At 37.8% G+C, this 23,620-nt stretch overlaps 1 protein-coding gene across 3 annotated transcripts in view; it reads left to right on the top strand.

The window, feature by feature from the left end:
• Positions 1 to 23,620, top strand: part of EXOC2 (exocyst complex component 2) — a 228,893-nt gene that overhangs the window by 198,161 nt on the left and 7,112 nt on the right. For all 3 annotated transcript variants that reach the window (XR_009182715.2, XM_004466865.2, XM_058285163.2), the window contains exons 24-25: positions 11,018 to 11,073; positions 13,109 to 13,231. Coding sequence is in view for 2 of the 3 variants with exons in the window: in XM_004466865.2 (XP_004466922.1) it covers positions 11,018 to 11,073; positions 13,109 to 13,231 (179 nt within the window). In the remaining variant the exon portion in view is untranslated. The remainder of the gene's footprint in view (positions 1 to 11,017; positions 11,074 to 13,108; positions 13,232 to 23,620) is intronic.

Below are 23,620 nucleotides of genomic sequence, written 5' to 3'. Positions count from 1 at the left end.
CTGCAAGAACAAGAAATAGTTTCCATTTTAAGCTGCTCGTATCTGAGGGTTGTTTTTAAACTTTAGCATAAGCTAGTTTATCCAGACTGATAAAATAGTTTTTTAATTTCTTCTTTTCCTCTTCTATTTCTAATTTCTTTTTCTGTACAAAATACATAATATACACACATTTATAAACTGCTTCATAATTTTACTTACTGCATATTACATATTTTAATCTACAATATACAGAATGTATAAACAGTGGTACTTATGTATTTATAAGAGTTTACATATTTACATCATAGATTATAATCTTAGGGTATTTGTAAATAAATATATATGTATCAAGGGAGCTCAGAATTCTCTCACCTACAGCTTTGCACAATCAGAAAAGTGTGAAGACTCGGTGTCTAGGCATACTCACACCTTCATCACCCTTGGGGTCTCCATCCTAGGACAGCCCCATTGCAAAATGTACTTTCAGCATCTCTTTGAACAAACATCTTGAGTGTTTGAGTGACTGAATGGTTTCTCAGTCCAAGAATCGTCTTCAGTGTTAACATTTTCTGGTGATAGAATGGCATTTCATGGAGCTTGCTTTGGTGTTTTCAGGACCCTGGAGAGATGTCATTGGCTCCACACTGGTACGCTGCTTTAGCAAAGGTATATGAGAGAGAGAACCTTGGTGATGTGTCATTCTAGCCATAACAGTGGGCCGAAAACTCAAAGTTGGAGGGTTGGCCCATTTTTGTGGTTTTTAAGCTTGCAGCATTGAAAATAAAATACCAAACAGCACTTTGCCTTGGTTCTTACTGAAAACCAATTTTGGTCCATTTTTAAATAAAAATGCTTTACACTTTTTTATTTTCATACACATTATCACATTTTATCCTCCCAACAGCCCTGGCAGGGTAAGATGTGATTTTCCCCATTTGTAAACATTTTATAAGACTCTGACTTGCTCAGGATACTAGAACTAGGCCTTCAACCCAGTCCCTCTGTGACTCCAAATTCCAGCTCCCACCATTAGCAAGAGAAGTGAGTAGAGTACAGGAGGTAGGGGTAACAATGTGTTTAATTTTGTGTGTTGTAATATTTTTAAAATAATTGGATTAAAATGTCGTTTAGGCCTCATCCACCCGAAGCACATCTGATGCAAACTGAGAAGAGCAGAGCTGTGGCCAGCCCTCTGTCTCGGAGCCCAAGCCCCTGGCCCAGAGGCAAAGGCTGCCCTGCTCAGGTCTCACGGGCCACCCGCGCTGGGGTGCTGACAGAGGCCTGGTAGGCTGCAGTCCCAGGCCCAGCACACCCTTTTCCCCAGAAAAATAGGGCTCATGCTGCGTGTTCTCCAAGTGGGGCAAAATGTAATGAATGATAGAGATCAGGAAGAGTAAAGGGGCTGCATTTCCTTTTGGGCAGAGAACCTGCACAAGGTTGTACTAGGACACTAAACAGCACACGGTTATTTGGTGGAGGGAGAGCCCCTGAGCTTCTTGTGGCTTCAGTGTGCCTGGGCAGCTGACGGTCCTTACAGCGGCCGGCGAGCTGCTGAGGGAGCTTGCAGGTTCAGGGGCTGCCAGTCCTTTCTCCCACCCCAGGCCGCCCCTCATTTCAATGTTGCCTTTTCCAACAGGGTGCCAAAACAGGGCTTTTAAGTGTCTGAACCAGTTTGTGGCATGCTCAAAATTAGAACCTGGATTCCTTGTGATGTAAATGAGACCTGAACTCCCAAGTTAGCAACTGGCACTTCACATTCTTTCCTGCCTTCAATTTTATTGAGTCAAATGTTTTTAATTTCAAGGTCTTTCCTATGGTGTAGGGGCTGAAACATATAATAGTAGGATTTGGTTTCTTAAATTCTATAGGAACCCATATACTGAGAATGGGGACTACACCTTATTACTTCTTTTTTATGCTTCACAGAAAAGGCTCCAGTAACAGGGACATAAGCATTGCTGAATAATAGTAATACCAGCCAACATTTTTATGCCATCTTCCTGAGCCAGGCCACATGCTTATTCATCACCGAGGTCACTCAGCTCAGGGGCAAGACTCAGCTCCACTTCTCTCAGCGCACTCGGTTTTAATTTAGTGGAGAGCATTCTTAGGATTATGGAAAAAAAACTTCCTACACCTATGAAAACCTGTTGGAAATATGTCCAGAAGAAATACCCACAGTATAAAACACATTCACTTGCATATACAGGACTTCTGTTTTCTCATCACTTATACTTTTCAAACTGTCATTGCTTTCTAATGCAAGAAAATTTTTTTCTGCCAAAAGACTAAATTGAAACAAGTATGATTGATTCATCAGTTAATGTTAATTTAATGAGCTTTCTATCTTTAATAAATAATAAAATTCAGTGCGTCAAGTTCATGAATAATGACACTGGTACTCTATGCTAAATGTACAGAGTGTTCTGTAATATTTTATATTAGTATAATTCAGTCTCTCTTACACATCAGACAAGCTTTTGAATTGGGAGGGTGGGTTATGTTTCCCTCGCCTGGATTCGAGTCTTGAAAGCTGTTTACCTATGAAGTTTTATGAATGCTAAACTCTGATGAATATAAATCCTTTCTTACAGATGGAAAAAATAAGCCATGAAATCCTTTTACTGTTACTTTCACTGCTGGAGATGATTTATATTTTCAAAGGACAGAGTTTTCCTAGTCATAGTTTAAAGGCCAGGAGTTCACACTGATTAAAGGGAAAAAAATCCTTGAAAAGAAATTAGAAGGTAGCACGTGGTTGAGGCTGACCCTGCTCATCGTGCCCTGCGTGTGCAGGACCCCCGTGCATCTGACCCCCAGTCAGCACCGCTGTGCTGACCACTCCTGCAAGGCGCCCGTCAGTGCTGCCATAGTGCCGGTGCACGCTGCAGTGCCCATCGGTGCCGCGGTGCTGGTCCATGCCGCAGTGCCAGCCCATGCTTCAGTGCCCGTCTCCGCTGCAGTGCCGAGCAATGCTGCAATGAAATGCAAGGTAGAGTTTTCGTTAATGGCTGTGGAGTGCAGAGTGAAATAAAAATGGGAGTCAGTTATACGACCGGTTTCCTTCCCTCAACTGTTCACTAAAACGATCTGTTATATGCAAGAAACACTTACTGAGTCAGGAATGAATGCACTGAAGCCTGGCGAGCTGGAGCTTAAACATGCCTCTCCCTATTCCAGCAGAAGCCTCTCTCCTTGCATACCATTGAGGAATTTCTGTCTGTTCTGCCAATACCGTTTCTAGTTACCTTTTTGTTTTTAAAAATGGACAGTAATTTCTATAATGTATCTTCAGATATAACTGAATAATTTTCTTGATAAAAAATACCCCAAAGTTCTTTAATGTAATGTTTCAGTTTGACGAAAAAAAAGTACATTGTGGGATATTTATAGTATTTTTCAATCTATTTTTATCAGTAGACTAGGACTGATAACTGATTTAGGGCAGAGGGGTTAAAAACAGGAAATGTGGTTTATAAGGTAGGCAGTATCTCCAGAGTTTCCAGAGTTTGATTTCTTTTGGTATCGACTGAAGAGTATAGTGTGTCAAAACAAGTTTAGTCTGAGTCCCTTGAAATCAGCCTGCATTTAGAGAAACCATCTGTCCAATCATGACAGGAAATGCCTCATGGAAAAGTTCGCATTCTTGGTATAGGCGCAAATGTATCACAGTTGTTTTCTGTAATTAAAGTGTTCTTTCTCTCTTCATATAGTCAGAGTAACTATAAGTCTTATGTAACTTTGAGTGAATTTCCTTTGACCTTTGTATTGTGCTTAATATTAAATTTTAATATTTTAATTTGAAAAGTGTTCTTCAATAGTTGCTTAAGAATGTTTTAAAATGGGCTATCATAGTCTAGAGGAAGAGTCTCACTATATAGAATATATTCAGTATATTATTAGCTATAGAATCCAAGCTAAATAAGTAAAGGCATGAAGAAATGGGAGTATTCTTTTTTATGGCTTTTTGATTCAGCTTGGCAGAATCCATCAAAACTAAAATCCTTTGACTTAGCTATTCCACTTCTTAGAAAATATGTTACATAAGTTATTTTATAAGAATACAAGGATCTATATACATAGCAGTTCATTACAGCATTATTTTTAGTAGCAAATACTTAAAGACAATTTAACTGTCCACAAGTAGGAGAATGGTTACATAAATTATTGTATATTTCCTTGAAAATTATAAGGTAGATTTGCTTGCACTGGCACAGAAGAATGGTTGTGATATATTACTGAAAAAAGTGAGCCAGTTTCAGGAAAGAGTATTTAGTGTCATCTCACTTTTTAGTAAAAATAAATTCTGTTCATAGGAAAAGATCTAGGTATTTTTTCATGAGATTGGCAAAATACATAATAACATCCTTTTACAATGGTGCTGTGGATTCTCAGCAAACACAAGCCTCTTCCGTCTCTTTGCCAGCATAGGTTTTATTGTTAGCCTGAGCTCCTATTTCATATAATTGCTTTCTTGTGCTATTTCAGAGGTGATATAGGCTCTCAATCATATTGAACTTGGGGTCAGCCCGTATTAATGAGTGCGGGCTCTGTGAGGACAGGGGCTTTATCGTGACCCTGTTGTATCCCCGTGCCTGGGGATGGCGTGCTATCATCACTCACATCGTGTCCTCCACCTAATGTAACAAGAAGAAACCCACAAGCATACCCCTCAGAAAAATGGTTTCTTCTCCATTTTAATGTATGAAGAAAGAAAAAATCAGTATTGGAGAAGGTGTCACATAGCACAGGCTGATTTACAGGAAGCCCCCTTACGAGAAGCTTGTAACTTCTTTTTTTGCAGTAGAGAGGAGCTTTGTTTTCTCCATGGGGAATTTCCACACTAGGCTACCAGGTTAATTGCTAAGTAATATTCTAAATTGATACTGTGTGGGTGGGGACACTTTTTTGGCTAAATATCATGACACATTCTAATTTCATATTCAGAGAGCAGAGGAGAGACATGTAAATGCTTAGAAGCTCATTCCCTTGCTCAAATAACATGGAAAGTTGTGGGGGTTTATCTAAGGGGAATCTTTTAAAAACAATACTTATTACCCTTCATAATAATGTACCATTTATCTCTAACTCCAAAAAATAAATCAGTTGTTTTCTTTTCCCGTGCACACTGCCAGCCTAATAGTGTCTGTCCCAAAAGGGTGACATTTTATTACCCACTACTGTTGGAGCTGAAACTAAACCCAGGTTTCCTGATACATTTATCAAGAGTTCACTGTATGCGTAGTTCTCTCCTCTAAGTGTTTATTAATAGTTCTGTTAATTTGGGCATCTTCCTAAGTATCTAGCATATAATGAGCAGTCAGTAAATATTTAATGATTTATAGTTTTGAATAATTTAAATGTAGAGAAAGTATATAGAAAAATACAGTTTATTTGGAAAGCAAATATATTTAACCTCAGCAGTATTCTATTCTTCTATACTTTTTTGATTCACATTATGTTATTCAAAAGTATCCTAGCACTTATTTCAAAAGGATAGTCCTTGTTGTTTTAAATCCTGTGAGAAGCGAGTTGCATGCTTTTCCAGAGAGTAAGTCCCTCTCACATTAATTCAGGCAATTACATTGTCAGTGGATGCCTCAAGTATCTTTTGATGGCAAACATTATAGATATTCTGCATATTTTTTTTTCTCCAATGTTTTTATTTTCTCATTCATTCACTTAGCCCTTTATTTAAGCCAGCCAAGTCCTGGGACCTTAGTACTGAGCAAGACAGACATGGTCTTGCCCTTCTTTTCCCCAATTTTTCAGTAAGTACTTTGGAGCATTTATTATATTATGTGCCAGTCACTGTGGTAGGTACTGAGGATGCAATGAGGAGGAAAACAGGGAACGATCTCTACCTTGTGGAGTTTGCAGTTCAGTAGGGGAGAGAGATGTTAACCAAATCGTCACAATGAGAACGCTGCTCCAGAGTGGTGCTGAGAAGGTGTAAGGAAGTGATCTGTGTGCAAGGTGGTGTCCTTGGTAATAGTTACTAGTAGTAATGAGAATGCCTATCTGTTGACTGCCTGGCCAATGGATTGTCCACCTCTTAAAATATTATTTCATTTCATAAATATTATCTGTTTTCTGAATGAAAAAGCTACAATCAGAGAAGTTTAGAAACTTGCCCCAAGGTCACTGATTAGTCAGAAATGTGGGTATTTGGGGTCAGACTCTCATTCTGCCTGGTATTTACATGGCCCTCTTCCTCAGGTCTTAGCTCAAATGTCCCAAGTTAGTGAGGCCTTCCCCAACTATCACGAGTATGTGATGTTTGGCCTTTCTTTTCTAAGCCAGTGCAAAACACATGACAAAATAGTTCCACTAAACGTCCAAAGAACCCTGTGTGAAACCAACAGAATAGGAGTATTGTCAAAGGCAAATCTCTCCAGTTAGAGCACATTATAGTGCAGTAGCATTTGATATTGTTTCTGGGTGTTTTGCTGCTGTGTTCTTATAAGCAAATGCAACTGTTGAGAGATCCCTCATGCCCTCAAAAGAATGTAGCCTACAGCTGGGATACACTGCACCTAGGTGGCAGTGGATGACAGGATTGCATGAACACCATGTCTTTCAGAAAGAGAAATCCATGGTTTTTTCCTAGTCATCAAGCCTTTTATCCGACTATTTACATCTTTATTTAAAATATAAAACACCTAAAATATGTATATGACTGTATAATTGACAAAATACTTTTTACCACTAAACATTAAGCTCTATTAGAGCAGGGCCATATCCGTTTTGCTCACTCTTGCATAACCACCACCTGGTAGTGCCTAGCACATAATAGACACAACAAATCTTTGGAGAATGAGGGCATAAATACTTTATTACATTTTATTTTCATAACAACTTTGTTTGTAAAACAGATGAGATCTCTACTTTTGCAGAGTAGGCACTTTGTCTGAAAGATAAACTGATTTTTACCAAGGTTTAATAATTAGTATATAGTTAAAGCAGAATTTAGATCCCAGGTCTTTTGACTCCACATTGCATGTTCTTTCAGTCACCTCTGTGACCTTAAAAAGAATTACCAATAATTGATAATAATATTGTTAAAATCAGAATGACAAAGACCATATCCCACAAAAATTAACTACAATTCAGTCCCTTCATCAGTCTTGATCAAATGCCACAGTAAAGGTTCTTTTAAACTCATTCTCCATTTTATTCTGCCATCTACTTCCAGGCCTCAGCTACTTTGATAACAAAATGCATATATGGTTTTTCTTCTGTAACAACTTCAGAATCTTTCTAAGTACACTTACTACTTCCTGCTTTCTGCATCTAACCCCTTCCAATCAAGAAAAAGACTGCCCCGTTTAGCTCTGCTGTCAGTTAAATCACAGGGAAGGCCTGATATTACATTTCCCCAACTCCCAAGTCTGCTCTCTTTCCACTCTGAGTGTTGGTGGGATTTTCACATAATTTCCTTTTCCCAGTTAGAAAAGAGCAAGTCACTGCCTGCTTGCTAACTTTGTTTAGCAAGCACTTGTTCAGCATTAGTACCATGGAACTAGCAAGACTACCACTGGCACCCGGCAACTATGACAGGTTTCTTTGGGTTCCGATTTTCAAAAGAGCTGGCATCCTCCAACAGTTGGATTTTGGGCAACATTTTAAAAACAGAAAATTCAACAGGCCTTTCAAACTGGGTGGATTATCTGAGTTTAGTTTTTTAAAAAACACATCTATAAGTTTCAGTTGGGACCCTGGAGTGAGTACTGGGTAGAGATGGGGAAGGAAGGCTGGGTTTCCATTTGTTTCTCCTTAGGCTGATAGCTGGCTGTGTGTGGAGTGAAGTGAAGAGAGAAAGGAATTGAAGTGCTCGAACTAGGAAGACCACAAAGATCTTATCGAGTTCATGTTTATCAATCTTCAGACCTCACTCCCTGTACGTTGACACTTTCTAGTCTCTAGGCCCTTTGCCCTTACTTTTTTCCACCCTTACCCAAGTAGTAATCTTTTAATCATGTAAGAACTTCCAAAACAAAGAGCAAATAACTGTTTTTGCAGACTATTTTCAATTGGAATACAAAGATTTTTCCTTACAATGTAAAACCCCTTCATATAACCATCTTGCACATATTTGCTTTGTACAACTTAGATACATATGAATATCATTAATGAAGGTAAAACTTATAATAATGAAATGCTCCAAAGATCTGTGGATATATACATGGTCTACTTTAAGGACCTAATATCTGACTCCTGATAGGTGCCTAGCAGTGTCCGCCATGTAGTAGAAGCTCGATAATTTTATGTTAAATGAATCAATGACAGCTTTTAACCATTCCTTTAGAACTAAACCATTTCAGCCCAGTGGGCAATAAAAGTACTTAATTCTATTATTTAACACAGTGGGTACCTTTTGGAGACAAGCAGATAAACTATTTATTGATTTATATATTTTTCAGATTTTATTGTTAAGTTGTAAAACCAGCATATACATTGCTTTCAGAGGTTTAATAGTATTTCATATTTCACTGAGATCTGCCTTGAGCTAGCCTACATTTTTCAGATGTGTTAAAATTATTGTTGTCTCTTTGAACCTTTACTGACCTAACGTGTGGTTTGACTAGGATCTCTATTTCTGTTCATCCTAGGACCACAAATTTTTCCCTTCTCTTTTTCCAGCATTACCATTTACTCCTTAAGGCAGTTATTTGTTTTGTGAAAGAAAAAAATAAAAAGACAATTATTTCCCCTTTTTTTACTACTCATTAAAGAAAAAGGAAATCTCCAAGAAACTCACCATTTTCGTACTTGTCAAAGGTTAACACCATTTGCTCCTTCTAATATATTATGTGTGTGAAACCTGTGGCCAACCTAAAATAGGAAGCTTGAATTTTTTCCCAGGTTTCAATCAACAGAACTATGGTTCTTTTGGTTGGAAGTCTCCTCCGCTTTTATTCTTAATATTCACAGGTTTGTCCTTAGACTTGTATTGAGTAATTTAGATTGGCCTCTTTTACAGGGTACTTAGTCTGGAGGGCTTTTACCAGAAAGTGTTTTTCTTGTCGGGGTCAGAGTGGGAGTAGACTATAGCGTACTGCACTAAGCATGTGATACTGTCTTGCTTCATTCTAAGTTTAATTTTCTGATTTTAGTCAGCACTCTTGAAACCCGTTTTTCTCTTTCACATTTAAAAAAAAAAAACAACAACTTACATTTCCAGTCATCATTGCTAGAGCACTAAGAACCTCCAGCTCCTGACATCTCTTCTTCCAGGAGCATTGGCAGGACCCTGGCTTTCAGGGAGGTCAGAGACTTGCATTTCTTACTCTTGCTCCTTGGAGCATCACTGGCTTTCAGTAGATGTATACTTTACGGTGACTAGTTGAGCTGGCCTTCCACAAGAGTGCAATTTAAAGGTTCTGGACCACAACTCAGTAATCACAGGCTTTCACCCAAAGCCTCCATGCAGCCCTCCCCTTGCATTGGGAAGGATGCCAGGGAGCAGTAGTGAGGAAGGGGCCGTGCTGAGGGACCCTGGGGCTCACTAAGTGCTGGGGCGCCCTCCTGCCTTGACCACCCGTAGGTGAACCACCCAGGGAGCCCCTCTGCGGCAGTGCTCTCTCCTAGTAGGAAGAAGGCTTTTCTGCTCTCAGGCACAAGTTAGTTTATCTCACTTTCACCACAGTAGGCTACTTTGTCCTTTCCTCCCACCTGCCAGGTAAGACGGCAGCCCTTTTCTCAGGAAGAGTCAGTTAATGTCTGGATTATACTTAGTCGTCACTCAGCTTTCTCAGTTATTCCACTAGCACAATAGGATTAGTAACACCTAAATCTTCCTACCCCCAAAGAAATCTATATGAAACTAGCTCCTCAAAAGAAAAAGTATACTTATTTATATGCCATAGATATGGCAGAATCAAAAGCTATAATCAAAAGTTACATGTTTAGAATCTGCAAGTGCTAATTCCAAAAGTTTGTTATAGTTCTTTGGTTTCTATTGCAGTTTTCCTAAATAATCAGTAGCTTGAATGACATAGTATCATTAACATCAACATCCATGATTTTATAATACAGTAGAATTTTCCTTGTTCTGTACAGCGCACATTATCAGTGTGTGTTGTCAAGTCTAGAAAACATGCTGAAATATAATTCTACCCCAAATGAAAGTAACTGTTTTAGAATTAAACTGAAACAATTTTGTTTTTAATTTTTTTTCCCTTGGAAAGTAATGATGATAAAAGCTATTAGTGAGCGCTGTGAATACCTGGACCTAATCCATGCACTATTTCCTCTAGTTCACCACAGCCCTGCAAGGGCCATGCTGCAGTTATACTCTTTTCTTGGACGAGAAAACAGAGGCTCACACTTCTCTTACCAAAAGCCACAGCTAGTAGGTTGTGAAATGGGTTTATACCCCTGCACTCTTAAATCTTGTGTGGACCTGCTTCTGAGTGAAATAACACATATTAATCCCATACCATGCTGAAAAGTTTTATTTTGTCCAATCTTTAACTTGCTTTACAATATTAGATTCAGTGTGGTTTGTCAGAAGTTTCTCCTAAAAGGCAATTCCTTCAGATCAAAGTAGTCATAATTTGACTTTTGGTTTTGGAAATAATGTTATAATATATATTTAACATACATTTTTTTTTAAGTCTGTTGAAACATTTTATTTTGTTTTATCTTTTTTCTAAGATACATAGATCACACAAAAACTAATGTGTTTTTATAAGGTTTATTAAGTATCCTTATGTCTTCTGTATTTTGTTTATTACTGTGTTTATATAAGAAGAAAATTGAAATACATTTCTAAATTTCAATTTTGAGGCAGACTGACCAACAGTTACAGAAATGAAAAGCAATGAAAGAAAACCCCTAATTTTTTTTTTTTTTTTTTTTTTTTGACATTTAAGAAAATAGTCCTTTCACCATTTGGTTCTCAACCGGAAATAGACAGTAGTAGTGTTACTTTCTGTTTCTCCTTCTACGAACTCTTCAGCAGTAATGCCAGCAGAGGAGAGGGTTGGTTTGCTTTTCCATTAAATGCCTTTTTCCTCCCCCATCTTGGTTTCAGGTGTCAGAAACTATCTAAAAGAAGCACTGGTGAATATAATTGCAGTGCATGCAGAGGTAAGCTATCATTAGATGTTACCAAGAGATGTGGGAACTGGGGAAAAAAAAAAAAAAAAGGCAAATTTGGTGGTTTTTATGGTGGTCTTTATCCCCTTCAGAATATATTTCAGTGTAAATAAAACACAGTTCTACTTTCATGTGTATGTATATATGTGTGTGATTTTGTTAAAACTATGAGGGTCTTTCTCTGAAACTATTTTCACTCATAATTAAAACTAAATTCATTAATACTTGAAAGGTGAAGAGAAGAAAGAGCAAAAGGATGTTTTTCCCTTTAAAGAATGTTAAATTCCTTATTGTGAAAAATTCATTAACCACTTTTTAGCTAGTATACAAATAAGCTTTGGTGTCTTCCTCCTGTTGTGATACAGTCTCATGTTATGGTTGGGGATCCAGAAAGCTTGTTAGAAAGATAAGCTCCAAAGAGCAGGCTGAAGGTAGGAAGCACTCACAGTGGCTGACTAAGTGCACGCACATGCCGGTGCTTTTGGTTCACCTGGAAACTTGCCCTCACTTGAAGCATCATCATCACGAGCTTCACATTAGCATCCTTGTTAGGAGGACTCTTCTGAGGAATGTCTGAAGACCACGACATTTCCTCCTGTAATCTCACTGTCCATTCCTCACTGCTCTGCCGGTACTTGAAGGGAGCTATGTTTCATAGACTGATGCGTGACCAGATAAAAGGGGGCAGGGCCACGCAATCATCGCTGCGTACTCCACTGTCACCTAAGTGCTGCATAACCTGTTCCTCTAATATATATATATTAAACTACTTCCCTACACCCAGAAGTATCTGAAAGCATCAAAGGAAAATGAAAGAAATAGAGCTAAGTAAGCTAAAACCAAAGAGTGACAGAGGAAACAAAATATTCCTAAACTTGGCTCTAAATTTAAAGCAACTAAAGCAGAAGAGCATTAGAATCTATTATAGGTTAATTTCTTTGGGAAGAGAAATTTCTCTATGGAAGGGAAGTTTTTATATTATTTAAATCTGGCAAGGAGTGTATCATGTAGATCTTTATATAATGAGTAGTATATGTTCAGCTGTGATTGTATCAGAGATATAAAATTGTTATTCTTAAGTTAGTGTCCTATAAAATTCGGGGATAAAATTAAATCACCACTTGGTGAAAGATTTCTGTAGAAGGTGGACAGGTGAGAGTCAAAGGACTGGAAAATATATGGGCATTTAGTGATGGTGCTTTAATGAGACAGCGTTGATTAATGTCTGTTTTCAGTTGCCTTGAGATCACTTATAAACATTAGGCTTTTCAAGCGCCTTTTAGTTTAGTCCATTGACTGAAAGTAGAATTTCAATCATAATATTTACCATTTACTCTCTCCCACATGATCTTAACTTGCCAAAAGTCATCTTGAACATTTGAGTTTTGTTTGGGTTGACCCAAAGATTTGATACTAGTGACTCACTCTGAAAAAAGGAAAAGTTAAAAAGAAGATATGATTTAATTTTATTTCTAAGTTAAGTTAGTAAAATTCACTAAATTTCCAAATATGATAACTCTTAGTTTGGAATGATCAAACTTTAAAAATAATGTTTTACTTCAGTGAAGTGGAATACATTTTAATACAGCAAATAGTAAAATCTGGGACCTTGTCCAATACAAAATACTGCACCCAGTTTGAAAATTATGTTGCTTATATTCTAAGGAGCATTTGACCCAATATTTTTGTAGTTTCCTCTTTAGAAATCATATTTCTTCCTTGTGAAAGGGCCAAGAGGAAGAAGAAACCTTCAAAACTATTTTTAGTTTATCAACATCAATAATACCTTTCAAGACTATATTTGCCAATAACATATTCTGAAGAGAATTATTTTTTGTTGTGAATTATCAGTTAATATGATTTAAGTATAGCTCTTTATCTTCCTTTCACTTATAATTTTAGTCCTTTAAAAATATAACTTGGAATACCTGTGAGTTACTATGCTGTTTCCTTTGCTTTTAATAAATTCAAATCAGGAAAAACCACCATAATGCATAATGTTTTCTTATTTTAAACTTTCAAACAGGTGTTTACTATTTCCAAAGAATTGGTGCCCCGGGTACTGTCCAAGGTGGTGGAAGCTGTTTCTGAAGAGCTCAGTCGACTAATGCAGTGTGTTTCATCGTTCAGCAAAAATGGAGCATTACAGGTGCCAGAACCTTTCAGTTCCATGTTGAACCTCTGTTCATGTAAATGTACATGTTCGTGTAAATGTATTTTTATTCATCAATTTTGTGGTATGCAGGTGGGCTTGCTTTTAATGGAACTAAAAATTGGAGATCTATTATGAGTCATTGCAAAGCATTCAGTGCAGTTTGCATAGAAGCAACAAACAATGTCTCTTTTCATTCATTTCATCAGTTTATGTACTAATTATTCAAATTACATAATTATAATATCAAGTATAACTGCTATAAACCAGATGGTTCTTGGTTTGCATATAACCCAACTGGGAGGAGCCAAAGTGTGTAGACATATTGGAGAATGACCTCCTAGTTGTGATCTTCCAGTATCCTGGGAGCATCATGAATGTGTTTTTAAAAAGCAATGGCAGAATGGCAGTTCTGCTTCTTCCAGCTGAGGAAGCTCCTATCAAACCAAACCTCCCCCACAGATGACAACTCTAAATAATATATCAAAGACCAATACCTGAAGCATTAGTGGGCAGATTCTGGAGGAAATGGCACTTTGGTGTGTTATCTCCTTTTTATGGACTTCAACTTCAAGGCAGACTGCCTTCCACTCCAATATAAAACCTGCCATCTTTCTGGCTTGAATAATAGGGTTTAGGGCAATCATAACTGTTAGAAAGTAAGGGGATATCCCAGAGAGTAGATAGGAAGAGCCATAAATTCTTTGTACCTACACTGCCCGAATCTCTGGTTGATGCCCAAACTATGTATGTCTGGTGAAACTACAAAGCCAGCCCAGCTAAAGCTAAAAGAACTGAAGTAAGAAACTGCTTTCAGTTTGAGTCCAAATAAGTTAATTGCTTGCTAAAATAAACAAAAATGAACACTCTTTAGAGGTATACTACAAATCCAGAGTCCCCACAACATAACTTCCAGAATGGCCAGCATACAATCCAAACTTAACTGATACACACAAAACAAAACAGGAAACTATGACCCAAACTCAATAGGAAAGACAATCAACTGAGACCATCCTTGAGATGACCCTGGTGGTGGAATTCGCCTACAAGGATTTTCAAGCACCTGTATTCATTGATTAAAGGAATCATAATCAATAATAAGTTAATAGATAAGAAAGCTCAGCAGTAAAATTTTTGTATATAAGAAATGCTGAAAGAAATTCTTCAGGCTGAAGGGTAACAGTACCAGGTGGACACAGACCTTCGGGGAGAAAGTAGAGCATCAGAAATGTAAGTATGTGGGTAACTGTAAAAGATTTTTCTTCACAATTTTTTAAAAAAAATACGTATGCCTTATAAGTCAGCATTGCCTGGTGGGATTTTTAATGTATGTAAAACCTAAGATAACTATAGCATAAAGCATGGAAATAGATAAAAATAGACTAATACATTTTCAAAGTTTCTAAATTTTATGTGAAGTGCTACATTAACTGTAAGAAGACTGAAAAAGACATATATCATAATCCCTAGGGCAGCACTGTCCAATAGAACTTTTATGATGATATGTATCTATATTGTCAATATGGTAAGCACTAACCACATGTGTCTAGTCTGACTGAGAAACTTAATTTTAATTGTTCTGAAAATTCTAACCAGAGCATTTAAGCAAAAAAGAAAGAAAGAAATGAAAGGCATCCAGGATGGGAAGGAAAAGTAAAACTATCCCTATTGCAGATGACATGATCCTAATATAGAAAATCACAAAGAATCCGCAAAGAAACTACTAGAGCTAATGAATGAACTCAGCAATAAATAAATTTTAACCAAGAATGTAAAGGTGTTGTACATGGAAAACTACAAAGCATTACTGAATGTAGTTGAAAAAGACCTAATAAATGGAAAGATATTCCATGCTCACAGATTGGAAGACTTTAATGTAGTCAACATGGCAGTACAATCCAAAGCAATTTACAGATTCACAATCCCCAATAAAATTCCAACAGTATTCTTTACAGAAATGAAGGGTAAGTGGTCCTGAATACTCAAAACCGTCTTGACAAACTCGGAGGACTCACTGCCAGATTTTAAAACTTATTACAGAGCTACAGTAATCAAAAGAGCATGGTACTAGCACAAGGGTAGACCAGTGAAATCAAATTGAGAGTTCAGCATAAATCTGTACATATTTGGCCAATTGGAGAGGTGGGCAGTGGGCAGAAATATTTATAGCTTTATGTATCTAAATTTAGAAATGCTGACAAATTACTGAATTGACTGGCCAGTTAACTTTTTTAAAAATTTTATTAGAAAACTCGTGAACTTAGAAAACAATCATGCAAATGGGCAGAATTCCCATACAACTTCCTTCACCAACACATTACATTGTTGTGGAATATTTGTTAACAGATTGTGAGATAACATCATCAGACTATTATAACTAATTATGGTCAATAACATACATTTGGTATATTTTCCATACCCCACTATTATTAACACAGTACTTCTTTGACATTGATGCAAGCATATTGCAATATTGCTGTTAACTATAGTTCATAGGTTACATTAATTGTATTTTTCCCATGCATGTCCAGTCTTACCACCTTGTAATAGTGATATACATTTGTTCTACAAAAATGTTCTTGAGTTGTACTATTAACCTCAATTCTCATCCACCTCTGGGTTCTCTATGTTTTTCATTCCCTTAATTATTCTCTAGCTTTCTTTTGATTGACATTTATATCCCTAGACTATCCCTTTCAGCTACAATAGCATTTATAAACCAGCCGTGTTAGTTATACTCAGTATAATGTGTTACTATTAACTCTTTCCATTTCCACACTTTTACAGTCAAGCTAATTAAAACTTCTACATACATTAAGCATTAGTACATATTCATATCCCTCATCCTGTCTTCTAATAACCTATACTCTACGTTTTAACTCCGTGCATTTATTCTTCATGTTTAGTTCATATTCTTGAGACCATACAGTATTTGTCCTTTTGTGTCTGGCTTATCTCACTCAGCATAATGTCTTCAAGATTCTTCATGTTATCACGTGTCCCAATTTCACTTCTTCTTAGAGCAGCATAGTATTAAATCGTATGTATATACCACATTTTGTTATCCATTCATCAGTTGCTAGACACTTGGTTTGTTTCCATCTTTTTGGCAATTGAAAATGACACCGCTATGAACATTAGTGTGTAAATGTCTCTTTGTGTCACAGTTCAGTTCTTCTGGATATATTCCTAGGAGAGAAATATATATCACGTGGCAGTTCTATATTTAGCCTCCTGAGGAACTACCAAACTCTTCCACACAGCCTGGACTATTTTACATTCCCACCAGCAGTGAAGGAGTGTTCCTATTTTTCTATATCCTCTCCAGCACATTTGGTTTTCTGCTTGTTTTGTTTTGTTTTGTTTTTAGTAATGACCATTCTATGAGTTATATCTTATTGTAGTTTTTATTGCATGTCCCTAACAGTGATATTAGATGTTTTCTCATGTGCTTTTTCACCATTTATATTTCCTCTTTGAAGAACTGTCTGTTTAAGCCCATTTTTAAAATTGGATTGCTTGCTCTTTTATTATTGAGTTGCATGATCTGTTTATATAGCATGGAATCCAAACCTTATCAGATCTGTGGTTTCCAAATATTATCTCCCATTGAGTGGGCTGCCTTTTACCTTCTTGACAGAATCCTTTGAGTCACAAAAATGTTTGATTCAGGAGGTCCCATTCACCCATGTTTTCTTCCATTGCTCATGCTTTCAGTGTAAGGTTTAAGAATCCAGACCCTTCCAGGTCTTGAAAAAGTTTATCAACATTTTCTTCCAGGAGTTTATGTTTCTAGCTTTTATGTTTAGAGCTTAGATTCATTTTGAGTTAATATTTGTATAAGGTGTGAGATAGGGGTCCTCTTTCTTTCTTTTGGCTATGGATAGCCAGTTCTAGCACCATTTGACAAACAGACTGTTCTGCCCCAGCTGGGTGGGTTTCACAGGCTTGTCAAAAGTCACTTGACCATAGATGTGAGGGTCTGTTTCTGAACCATCATTTTTGTTTCATTGGTCTATATGTCTGTCTTTATGCCAGTACCACACTGTTTTTACCCCTGTAGCTAGGAGCTAGATTATGTGATTTAAAGTCCAGAAGTGAGCATCCTCCAACTTTTTTCTTCCTTTTTAAGATGTTTCTAGCTATTTAGGGCCCCTTACCCTTCCAAATAAATTTGATAATGGGGTTTTCCTTTTCTTTGAAAAAAAAAAATGCTGGTAGAATTTATGTAGCAAATGCATTGAATCTATAACCAATTTCAGTAGAACTGACATCTTAACGATACTTAGTCTTCTGATGCATGAACACAGAGTGTTCTTCCATTTATTTAGGTCTTTTCTTTGATTCTTTTAGCAATGCATTGTAGTTTTCTGAATACAAGTGCTTTACGTACTTGGTTAAGTTTATTCCTAAATATAATATTTGATTCCTTTAGGCACTATTGTAAATGGAATTTTTTCCCCTGAATTATTCCTCAGATTGCTCATTACTAGTGTATAGAAACACTACTGATTTTTGCATATTAATCTTGTATCCTGTCACTCTGCTGATCTCATTTATTCTAATAGCTTTGTTGTAGGTTTTTAGGGACTTCCTAAGTATGGTGTCATATCATCTACGAAGAGTGAAAGTTTTACTTCTTCTTTTCCGATTTAGATGCCTTTTATTTCTTTTTCTTGCGTGATTCCTCTAACTAGAACATCTAGCAAAATAATGAACAACAGTGGTGACAGTGAGCATCCTTGTCCTGTTCCCGATCTCAACAGGAAAGCTTTCCATCTTTCACCATTGAGTACAATGTTAGCTGTGGGTATTTATATATACCTTTATCATGTTGAGAAAGTTTCCTTCAATTCTTCTCTTTTGTAGTAGTTTTATCAAGAAAGGGTGCTCTATTTCGTCATACCTTCTCTGCATCAATCAAGATGATGAACTGATTTTTCTTCTTTGATTATTAATACAGTGATGTATTATGCTGATTGATTTTCTTGTCTTGAACTACCTTTTCCTTTCATGCCTCCTGTAAAACCCATTTGATCATGATGACTAGTTCTTTTAATGTGGTGTTGTAGTATTCAATTAGCAAGTATTTTGTTGAGGATTTTTGCATATGTATGCAATAGGGAAATGAGCCTGTAATTTTCTTTTTTTCTTTTGTAATGTATTACCTGGATTTGGTATTAGGGTAATATTGACTTCATAGAATGAGTTTGGTAGCATTCCTTCTTGTTCAATTTTTTTTAATAGTTTGAGAAAGATTGGTATTAAATCATCTTTGAAAGTTTGGTAGAATTCACCTGTGAAACCATGTGGTTCTGGACTTTTCATTTTGGGGACTGTTTCAGTCCCTTTAATTGAGGTCTTCTGTTTCTTCTGGGTCATTGTAAGTTGCTCATATGTTCCTAGGAAGTTTTTGGTTTCCTCTACATTGCCTAATTTGTTGTAGTACTGTTGTTTGTAGTGTCTTATTTATGACCTCTTCTATTTCCATGCCGTCAGTAGTAATGTCTCCATTTAATTTTAGTTATTTGCATCTTCTCTCACTTTCACTTTTTCACTCTAGCTAAGGATTTGTCAATTTTGTTAATCTCAAAGAACAAACTTTTGATTTTGTTGATTCTCTCTAATGTTTCTTGTTCTGAAGTTCACTTTTTTCTGCTAAAATTTTTGTTATTTAATTCCTTTGGCCTGCTTTGGAAATAGTTTGGTGTTCTTTTTTAGTTCTTCCAACTGTGTGGATAGGTCATTGATTTAGCTCTTTCTTCTTTTTTATTTTTTTATTTTATTTATTTTAGTTTAGTTTTTGAAGGTACCAGGGGCCAGGGATTGAACCCAGGACTTCATATATGAGAAGCCAGTGCTCAACCTCATCGGCTCCCCTGAGTTGGTTTTTTTGGTTTTGCTTTTTTGCTTTTTGTTTGTTTTTATTTTTTCCAGGAGGCACCAGGAACTGAACCTAGGACCTCCCATGTGGGAAGCAGGTGCTCAACTGCTTGAGCTGCATCTGCTCCTCTCTTCTTTTTTTTATGTAAGCATAGAGGGCTATAAATTTCCCTCTCAGCACTGCCTTCAATACATCCTATATGTTCTGTGTTCTCGTTTTCATTTGTCTGTAGATATTTATTGATTTTTCTCTCAATTTTTTCTTTGACCCACTGATTATTTAAGAGTGTGTTGTTTAGGGAAGCGGACTGGCTCAACTGATAGAGTGTCTGCCTACCATATGGAGGGTACAGGGTTCGATCCTCAGGGCCTCCTGACCTGTGTGGTAAGCCGGCCCAGGCGTAGCGCTGCAGTGTGTGAGGAGTGCCATGCCACGCGGGGGCACCCCCATGCAGGGGAGCCCCACATGCAAGGAGTGCACCCTGCAAGGAGAGCTGCCCTGTGTGAAAAAAGCGCAGCCCACCCAGGAGTGGCACCGCACACACGGAGAGATGACACAGCAATAACCAAAAAAAAGATGCAGTTTCCCGGTGTCACCTGACAATGCAAGCAGACACAGAAGAACATACAGCAAATGGACACAGAGAGCATACAACAGGGGGGAAGGGGAGAAAAATAAAATAAATCTTTAAAAAAAAAAGAAGTGTGTTGTTTAATCTCCATATGTTTGTGAATTTTCCCTTTTTCTGCCTGTTGTTGATTTCCAACTTTATTCCATTGTGATCAGAGATAGTGCTTTGTGTAATTTCAATCTTGTTAAATGTATTGAGATCTGCTTTGTGATCCAGCATATGGTGTATCCTGGAGAAGGATCCATGAGCTCCTGAGAAGGAATATATGTATACTGCTGTTTGGGGGTTCAATGTTTGGTGTGTATCTAATAGGTTTAGTCCATTTGTCATATTATTTAAGTTTTTTGCTTCTTTATTGATCCTCTGCCCAGAATTCTATCCAATGATAAGAATAGTTTATTGAAGTCTCCACATATTATTGTAGAGACATCTCTTTTGCCCTCCAGTTTTGCCAGTGTTTGCCTCATTAATTTGGGCATCCTGGTCAGGTGCATATACAGTTATGATTGTTACATTTTCTGGTGAATTGCCCCTTTTATTAATATAGAATGTCCTTCCTTATCTCTAATAGCAATTTTGCTTTTAATGTCTATTCCGTCCATTGTAAGTATAGCCACACCCTCTTTTTTGTGCATGGAATATCTTTTTCCAGTCTTTCACCTTTAATCTATTGGTATCCTTGGTAGGTATAAAGTGAGTCTCTTGTTGACAGTATATAGATGCTAGGATTTTCTTATCTATCCCACCAGTCTGTGTCTTTTGGTTATGTAGTTTAATCCATTAACATTCAATGTTATTACTGTAAAGACAGTTCTTACTTTACCCATTTTGACCTTTGGGTTTCATCTCTCATATCTTGTTTTCACCACTCATTTTATACTTTCAGTTATTTTTATTGATATAATCTTAATTTCTAGACTTTCTTCCAGTCCTCTCTCCTAGGTTTAGCACTCTCATTATTATTTTCATCAATGCCAGTCTTCTCAGTTTCTGTTTAATTGTGAATATTCTAAACTTACCCTCATATTTGAAAGGCAGTCTTGCTCTATATAAAGTTCTTGGCAGGCACTTTTTTTCTTGCAGTATCTTCAATATATCATAACACTGCCTTCTTGCCTCTGTGATTTCTGATGAGAAATTTAGCACTTAATCTTATTGGGCATCTCGTGTATGTGATGCCTCACTTTTCTCTTGCTGCTCTCAGAATTCTCTCTTTGTCTTTGGCAGGTGACATTGTGATTAGTATGTGTCTCAGAGTAGGTCTGTTCAAATTTATTCGGATAGCAGTCCGTTGTGCTTCTATGTCCCTCATTAGGGTTGGAAAATTTTCTACCATTATTTCTTCAAATATTCCTTCAGCCCTTTTCCATTCTCTTCTCCTTCTGGGACATCCATGACATGTATGTTTGCATGTCTCTTGCCATCATTTAGTTCCCTGAGACCCTGTTCATTTTTTTTCCATACTGGAGGCCATGCCTTCAAGCTCACTGATCTTTTCTTCTGCCTTCTCAACTCTACTGTTAAATGCCTCCAGTATATATTTAAATTTCATTATCATACCTTTCATTCCTATGAAATCTATTTATATTCTTCTTAATATCCTTAATCACTTTATCCATCTCATTGAATTTATTAAGGAGATTTGTTTGAACATCTATGCTTAGTTGTCTCAATTCCTTTATGTCATCTGGAGGCTTAGCTTGCTCTTTTGACTGGGCTATACCTTCTTGTTTCCCGATATGTATTGTATTTTTTTGTTGGTCTCTTGGCATCTGGTTTACTAGATGTATTTATTCTGGGTGCAGTTTCTTTAAGGATTTCTATTTGACTGGCTTTGTGCTATAGCCCCTCTTTGATATTCAGATCAATTTAATTTGGAACTTTATAGTTGCTTACATTTAGCCAATCTGAGGGTTTTTGGTTTTTGTTTTTTTGTTGTTTTTTTTTTTTAGCTCTTTTTCATCTGTTTCTTGCCCTTTCTCCCTTGCTGGTTATATGATAGTAGCCAAGGATTCAGTTGGTACTGTAAACCCTAGAGGCTGAAGCTGCACATGGAGCCCCAGGAATTGATGAAGCTTTTCCCACTTTTTTCTTCTGCTGGGGATAGGGACAGAGCCACAGCCATGTGCAGTAAAGCAAGCAAGCTAAGACCATCTGTAGTTGCCCAGAGAGAGTGATGGAGCATCCCTGGGGCAGGGATGGAGCCACAGGTGTGGGCAACAAACTAAACCGTGCAGGTCAAAACTGATCGCAGTTGCCCAGGTAGACTGACATACCACCGCCCTCCCTCCTCTCTTGCCAGGGGTGGGGATGGAGCCTCAGGACTGTCCAACAGTCTAATCCATCTAGGCCGACAGCACCTGCAGTTGCCCTGAGAGGCTGAGGGAGTACTGTCCCTTTTGCCCTTTCAGGTGTGGGGATGGAACCACAGGTGCCCTATAATCCAGTCCATGCAGGCCTGAGCACCTGCAGTTACCCAGAGAGGCTGAGGAAACACTGCCCCCCCTTGTATTATCAGGGGCAGGGAAGGAGCCACAGGTGCCCAACAGTGCAGTCTGTGCAGGCTGAAAGTGCCTGCAGCTGCCCAGAGAGGCTGGGGAAACACCAGCCCCCTCTTTCCTTATTGGGGAATGGGGATGGAGCCACTGGCGACCAACAGTCCAGTCTATGCAGAAAAGTACCTGCGTTGCCCAAAGACCCTAGTGAGGTCCCCCCAGCTTCCTCCCTGCCAGAGTTGGGGCTGGAGCCTAAGCCAGGGCTGCAGTCCGATCTGGGTGGAAAGAAACCTATCCTACCATTACTGTGATTTTTCAATCAGCCCACTTGCCCTCATGCCAGGGACAGAGTTAAAATCAAGGCTACCAGTCTCTTTCTGGCTTGAAGAGGTTCATATTTTAGCTGTTATTAGGATTGCACATTAGCCAGGTTCATACTTTAGCTGTTATTAGGATTGGACATTAGCCAGCTGAATTTACTAATCAGTAGCTGAAATCAGTGCCCTTCCATCTCTTCCTCCCCCTTTTTTGGGCAGTGGTGCTTCCAACTCCAGCCAGGGAATAGCTCCTGGGGTGGCTTGCATTGCTAGCAGGGGATGGGTACCAGTCTCCATGGCGTGGAGGGCTCTGCTCATGAATCTTCACTGCAGATGGGCAGTCTCCTACTTGCATTCTTAAGGTTGTTGTAAGATGCTCTCTCATCTCCCGTGCCCCCCCATACAGGTGCTTTAGATAGCTCTGGATGATTACTAACTGCCTTATAGGATGAGCTGGCTCTTAGAGCTCTTCACTCTGCGATCATCTTCCTCCTCCTCTCCTGGCCAATTGATTTTTGACAAGGATACCATGTCCACTGAATGGGGAAAGACTAGTTTCTTCAGCAAATGGTTTTGGATAAATTGGATATCCATAAGCAAAAGAATGAAAGTAGACCCCTATCTCAGACCACATACAAAATTAACTCAAATTGGATCAAAGACCTAAACATGAAAACCAAAAGCTTTAGGTTAGCTTTTGTTTCTTAAGATTTTGTATAGATATTATGCAAGTCTTCTATTTAGAGTATACAAGTCATTGATTTTTCATATATTCACAAAGTTGGGCAGTCATCATCAGAATCTGTTTTATAACATTTTTATCACCCCCAAAAGAAACCCCATGCTCTGATTCAGTATGTTTTCAATGTTCGTCCATGTTGTAGCACATATCAGTACTTCAATCTTTTTTATTGCCTAATAAAATCTATTCAGGGAGCTGAGGTGGCTCAGTGGTTAAGTGCTGGCTTCCCATATATGAGGTCTGGGATTCAATCTTTGGCCCTGGTACCTAAAACAAAAAAATATATATTATAAAATCTCTCCAGGGGGGAGCAGATG

This window comes from Dasypus novemcinctus, chromosome 22 (assembly GCF_030445035.2).
Source record: "Dasypus novemcinctus isolate mDasNov1 chromosome 22, mDasNov1.1.hap2, whole genome shotgun sequence".
Taxonomy (NCBI): domain Eukaryota; kingdom Metazoa; phylum Chordata; class Mammalia; order Cingulata; family Dasypodidae; genus Dasypus; species Dasypus novemcinctus.
This window is presented reverse-complemented; position numbering and strand designations above follow the sequence as displayed.